General features: G+C 50.6%; 1 protein-coding gene across 1 annotated transcript in view; it reads left to right on the top strand.

The window, feature by feature from the left end:
• The window catches only part of Nol9 (nucleolar protein 9), an 18,749-nt gene extending 12,668 nt beyond the window's left edge, over positions 1-6,081 (top strand). Inside the window, exons 9-12 of the mRNA XM_028757995.1 lie at positions 213-324; positions 2,957-3,134; positions 4,020-4,153; positions 4,509-6,081. Coding sequence (XP_028613828.1) covers positions 213-324; positions 2,957-3,134; positions 4,020-4,153; positions 4,509-4,643 — 559 coding nt within the window. The 3' untranslated portion in view covers positions 4,644-6,081. The remainder of the gene's footprint in view (positions 1-212; positions 325-2,956; positions 3,135-4,019; positions 4,154-4,508) is intronic.
• Positions 6,082-6,287: the final 206 nt, after the last annotated feature.

The raw sequence follows: 6,287 nt of genomic DNA, 5'->3' as shown, positions 1-6,287 counted from the left end.
GTGTGGTTGCTGTCACTGTGAGGCTGTTGTGTGTGTGCTGTGCTGTCGCTGTGAGGCTGTTGTGTGTGTGCTGTGCTGTCACTGTGAGGCTGTTGTGGGTGTGCTGTGCTGTCACTGTGAGGCTGTTGTGGGTGTGGTTGCTGTCACTGTGAGGCTGTTGTGGGTGTGGTTGCTGTGATTCTCTACCCAGCATCCTCTGCTCTGTTTTTCAGGGCCAAATACAACAGGATTTTTCGAGATCTGGCAGTGTTGGGCTACCTGAGCCAGCTGATGCCTCCAGTGCCAGAGCCACTTAGGCCTTTGCACAGCCTGACACCCTATCAGGTAATTGGAGCTGGTGGGGAAAATTATCTGATACCGATAAGATGCTTGAGGCTTCCAAGTCCCGAGTCCCGGTGAGTGCTTGTCTGCTCCTGTATAACTCTTTGCTTGCCTAATTCTCAAAACAGCCCTGTGGTGTGGCTTCTGATACTGTCCCCATTTTTCAGATGGGGAGACTAACAGTGAGGCTGGGTTGCCTAGAAGAAGATGCAGAGCTGGCATTTGGTCCTTGGCAGGCAAGCCTCAGTGTCTGTCATCTGTTGTAGTTATACATGACAGCTATAAGTTATCTAATCTTGTGGCTGCCCCATGTTTGCACTTTCTTACTGCATGAGGGTAGTGCACGTGCCTCAGGGTGTCTTGGGATGCTGTAGGCATCCCAGACTACCTGGTACCTAGAGCACCTCCTGTGGACCTAGTTATACTCCTGTCAGGTTCCAACAGCCAGGCATCTGCAGTGCGGAGTTTAGGCTGCTGGGTATTGCTTCAGGGGAAACGGCTATTATGTTAGGATCTAGGGTGATGGAGATAGTCTCAGGTGATAGCAGACGTATGTGTTTGGTGATTGAACCCAGAGCCTTCCCATGATGTGGGATGACACCCAGCCTAAGCTTCACATGCATATGTGCACACGTACACACACACACACACGTACACACACACACTCACACGCACACACAGTCTCAGGTTACTTTGTCATTGCTGTGTCAGAACACTGGCTGAGGCAGCTTATAATGAGGTTACCTGCTTTGCTCACTGTTCAGAGGCTTAGAGTCCGATGGCAGAGCAAAGGTAGGCAAGGGGGAGAAGCAACTGAGACTTCATGCTTTCATTTACGGTCACTGGGACTTTTGCAAGTCTTGATGCCTCAGCCCATCCCCTGGGGACACACCTCATCATCCTTCTGAAACAGTTCCACCATCTGGGAACCAAGCATTCACGCTTAGGAGCTTGTTGGGGCCATTCTCATCCAAACCATCAGACCGACAGACAAACCCACAGACCCACTGACACACACAACAACTGCATTTTGTTTTTTAAACCAAGAAGCATTTGCTTTGAAGACAAAGCAAGTAGTGTCCCCACATATCTCTACTGCAGAGCAGTACTGTAGAGTTCCCTGTGCTTCGTACAGGAGAAGACTTGGGACGTGGTTACCTGGATATATCAAAAAAAAAGTCACTTTGTGTTGTGTCTGTAGGAAGGGTGGAGGTGGCCAGTGACTGAGCCCTAGGCCTGCCCTGCTCTCCTTCTGCTCTGGTACTTCTGACCAGCACACTGGCCTGGAGCTCGGCTTTGCTATTTTGTAGGTTCTCCATTTCCCGCCGGTTTTACCTCCTATCACTAGATAAGAGAGAAAGAAGGATAAGGGGGGAGACACACACAGAGAGGGGGGGACGGAGATCCTTGAATCTAAGTTTAATTTCTTTTTGTTTTTTGAGCAAGGCTACTGACATACCACAATCCCCCCTCTCCCCAGGGCCCTAGGATTCAAATACCCTCTGAAAAGTTCCCAGAATTCCAAGTGTCACATAATCGCACTTGCACAAACTATCTGCAGCTGGCAAAACCACCCTTTGCCAGGACACGAGGCAAATCCTAGTCAGCCGCTGTGGATAGTCCCAAGCCACCTCATGTCTCCACACCTGGGATTAAAACAAAAAAAAAAAAAACCGTATTTCCATGGGGTTTTTTTTTTTTTTTTTTTTTTTTTAAGACACCAAAATTCCACAATTGTCACTGACTTGTGGCGCGTGTTCTAGATGATGATGAAACATGACGGTGGCGGGAGGCTGGCCTCTAAAACGAAGGAAACCAGGAAAGCAGGCTCACACTCACCAATGTGTAGCTAGTAAATGCTGCAGACACGCAGCAGAGAAGCCGACCTGAGGCTGGCTGCCAAGACCTGCTGGGACGTCCCTGTCGCCACAGCCTCCAGGCCCTGGGACCTCCTGACCTTTCTGGCTCTCCCTTTCACGTCCTCCTATCTCCCTGACCTCCTCGGCGTCCTGAGCAGCTCCCCCATCATCTACAGCCGACACTAGTGCTACTGATCTCACCCGTGCTCTGGGTTGCTTTTAAGTTGGGGAGAGAGGGAATGAAGATCATACGGACAAGTACAGGAAGAACGGAGGTGTAGCCCAGGCTGCCTTGAACTTCAGGTCCTCCTGCATCTGTCTGCCACGTGCCATGAGACTCGTCATGTGCCACCACACCCAGGGCTTCCTGCATCGTCAGAGGCCAGGACTCCATCCACTGAGCCATCCCCTAATTTGTGCTTTCAAAACCCTAGGTTTTGGCTGGGTGTGCTGGCACGTGCCTACAACCTCAGCACCAGGGCAGACACAAGATTGCTGGTGCTTGCTGGCCGGGCGATCTAGCCAATCAGCGAGCCTTAGGTCCAATGAGAGACCCTTTTCTCAGAAGAAAACCAGGGGAACCTGGTGTAGTGCCCTGTTGGATTTCTGTTTGGAGGCAGGCTGGTTAAAGAGTCTCTTAAGTCACCTGTTGTAGTCCACGCCTGATAATTCCATGTAGGAGCCTGAGGCAGTAGATTGTACCTTGGAGGTCTCAAGGAGACATGTTTCCAGGTAGGAGCTAAAGAGCGAGGTGCACATTACGGTCTCTTCTCCAGGTGCCCTTCAGTGCTGTCGCTATCCGGGTCATGCACGCTGACGTTGCTCCTACCCACATCCTGTACGCTGTGAATGCCAGCTGGGTTGGCCTTTGCAGGATCGTGGATGATATGAAAGGCTACACTCGGGGCCCCATCCTGCTTGCCCAGAACCCCATATGTGACTGTTTGGGCTTTGGTGAGTGAACAGTGAATGATGCTTCCTGCCCTGTCCTCTTCACTGGAGACAGTAGACCTCCTGCCTGGACACTGTATTATTTGGTGCCAGACACAAAGAATCACCTTTCGCTGGAGAAATTAATGTCTTTCTCTGTGCTCCTAGGTGGCAGGGTTTTACCTACATCACATTCTGTAAGCCTGTTTCAGTCCCTCACGGCTGAACATGGGACAGACAATCAAATTCTTTGAATGGCACTTTCTTATAATTTATGTTTAGCCTGGCATCATGGCTCACTTCAGGAGGCATAGGCAAGTGGGTCTCCTGTTTGAGGACAGTCTTGTCAAGTTAGCAAGTTCTTAGACAACAAGGGCTATGTAGACCCTGTCTACCCCCCCAAAAAAATTTTTTTAATTATGTGGGTATGTTCACATGAGTTCAGAAGCCTTTAGAGAGCAGAGGTGTTGGGCGTTGGGTTTCTAGAGCTGGCATTACATTTGGTTATGAGCTGCCTGGAGTTGGTGCTGGGAGCCAAGCTTGGATCTCATGGAAGAACGGCAAGTGCCCTTCCTCTGTAGGGCCAGCCCGTCAGCTCCACGGCTATGTACTGTATCCTGAAAGTAAAACACTGAAGATGAAAACTCCTTCATTTATTCCTCATGTCTGTCTGCATCACATGCCTGGTGCCCAGAGGCCAGAGGTGGGCGTCACCCATGGGAGTCACCATATGGGTTCTATAAATGGAACCCGGGTCCTTTGGAGGAGCAACAAATGCTTTTAACTGCTGAGCCATATATTCACCCCCAAAATTCAAAATTAAAACTCTGTGATCAACTTTACCTTCACTTCCCTGTGGTTGAAAAGTGCAGCTTTGCAGAATGGCCGACCCTGCTTTGAATCTTGCAGGAATCTGCAGAGGCATTGACATGGACAAGCGACTCTACCACATCCTCACCCCTCTGCCTCCAGAGGAGTTAAAAACTGTCAACTGTCTGCTGGTTGGTTCCATTTCCATTCCACATTGTGTTTTCAAGAACCAGGTGAGTCCACATGGAAGAGGCCTCCAGGGAACCTGGGCAGGCGAGACCAAGCTGGCATTGTCAACAATCGAGGCAATGGGAGACTTTTTTTTTTTTTTTTTCATTTTTATTTCCATCTTATGTGCATTGGTGTTTTGCCTGCACATGTGTCTGTGTGAGGGTGTCATAGACAGTTGTGAGCTTCTGTGTGCATGCTGGGAATTGAACCCTGGTCCTCTGGAAGAGCAATCAGTGCTCTTAACCACTGAGCCATCTCTCCAGTCCCCTGGAGACATACACTTTATTATGTGACTCGAATGACACACTGTTCCTTGTGGACAGGTCTCCATGCTGCTTCTTTGTGTTTCCATTTCAGCCTGGGCCCGAAGGGACAGTTCCTTATGTTACCACAGAGTATAATTTAAGTCTTCCTGGAGCATCAGAGAAAATCGGAGACAGAGTGTATGGAAATGCAGTCCCTAGACACAAATTACGGCAAAGAAAAAAATGAAGCCTGGGCATGGAGAAAGACTTCTTTCTGGATGCCTTGTCCCCAAGACTGAGTGGGCTGTGGCTGCCGAGCTGCTCACGCCCAGTATTCATGGACCTGGAGAACAGGCTGTGGTAAGAGGCGTTCAAGCCCCTCCGGTTGGTTTCTTCCCGCTAAGACAGGGAGGGCCTCGGATAGCTCAGACTGGCTCAAACTCTGGGTCCTCCTGTCTCCACTGTCCAATGGCTGCATTTCAGGCCTGTGTTGCGACACCAGCTCTCAGGCTTTTAAGCTGTTTGGTCTCAAACTTGGCCCCAGACCTCTTGACAGCTGGTTGTCCTGGGTATGGAGTGTCTCCTGAAGCGCTGGTGGAGGAAGCTATGGTGTCCTCAGAACAGGAAGAGGATGGTCTTTCAGTTCTCCAAGAAAGTCAGGGCCACAAAAGTATGCCTAGAAACCAGGCAGCAGGGTGACCCACAGGTTCTCTGGTACAGCACATGGACTGCCTGGGCCCTGAGCAGGCTCAGTGGACCTGAGTGAGATGCTTACCTGAACCATGTGGAGCTTAGCAACCAGGTGTGGCAGACAACTCATTGGCCTGATCCTTGGATGCCATGGAATCTCCCAGTGCTGTAATCAAGTGTTAGATGATTGCATTTCATCTGCTGATTTCTGGGTCTTTTTAATCATGAAGCTTTATGTTGAAAAACTTGTTCCGACATCCAGAAAGCCTCCAAGTGAAGTAAGGAAATCCATGGTTCCTTAAATCCGGGTATGCTCTGACTGACTCTGACCTGGAGGCTGTAGACGCTGCCATGGGGCCCACCAGCCTCGGATGGACACGTGTGCCGAGCTTGGCAAACTTCTGCTATCGACGAACGATTTCTTGTAAGGACCCAGAGGCCACTGCAGGTGGACGTTGTCATCGGGGTGACTAGGTCAGGTCATTGTGATTGCAAAACAGGACAGGGGTTTCTCACTGGCATCACGGATCTGTCAAGACTCTGCTTTCCAGCAGGACCATGAGAGACCAGGGCTGTGGGAGGCGTCCACCATTGATTGTCTCCATCTTGTTTGTAACCATGGGAATGTACCCAGTCTGTCTCCTTTGCTGGACTTTGTGACAGCCTCAGTGTCTGAAAATCCTATTAGGGAGGCAGAGCTGTGCTTCCCTCTTAGTCAGAATCCTGTAGAGCACTGGCCTCACTACCTAGTCCTGCCTTCCCCCACCCCATCTGTGTCTCACTTGAGCTTGTGGTGAGCCTCTCTGGAGGGGAGGGGGCTCACCCTGCTGCCCAGGCAGGTCTCTGGGCCCCCTAGATTCTCCTGCCTCTGCTTCCTGAGTGCTCAGATCAGTTATGCGCCATCTTAGCCTTGCAGAGTTTTAAGACAGTCTTTGCCACCATTGTCCCATTCCCCAGATCTTCCTGTCTTCACAATATTAAAGATCTTGAACATAGCTCTTCCGTCTGCATTTTCCTTAAAAGGGTGGATTTTAGCTGACTTGTCAGTCCCCACCAGTAAAGACCCATGTCCGCAGCAGGGGGGCTGTGGGTGGCGGCCAGGTCCCCATGAGGAGCAGAGCGGCACCCGGCAGGACTCCCGGAGGGGACATCTTTTCTTTGGAAGCCTGGCTTTGGTGAGACCTGGAACCACTGTCCGTCC

The sequence above is a fragment of the Grammomys surdaster genome, unplaced genomic scaffold (assembly GCF_004785775.1).
Source record: "Grammomys surdaster isolate TR1022 unplaced genomic scaffold, NIH_TR_1.0 126185, whole genome shotgun sequence".
In the NCBI taxonomy this organism is placed as follows: domain Eukaryota; kingdom Metazoa; phylum Chordata; class Mammalia; order Rodentia; family Muridae; genus Grammomys; species Grammomys surdaster.
Note: the sequence above shows the minus strand (reverse complement) of the source record. Positions and strands in the feature narration are given on the sequence as shown.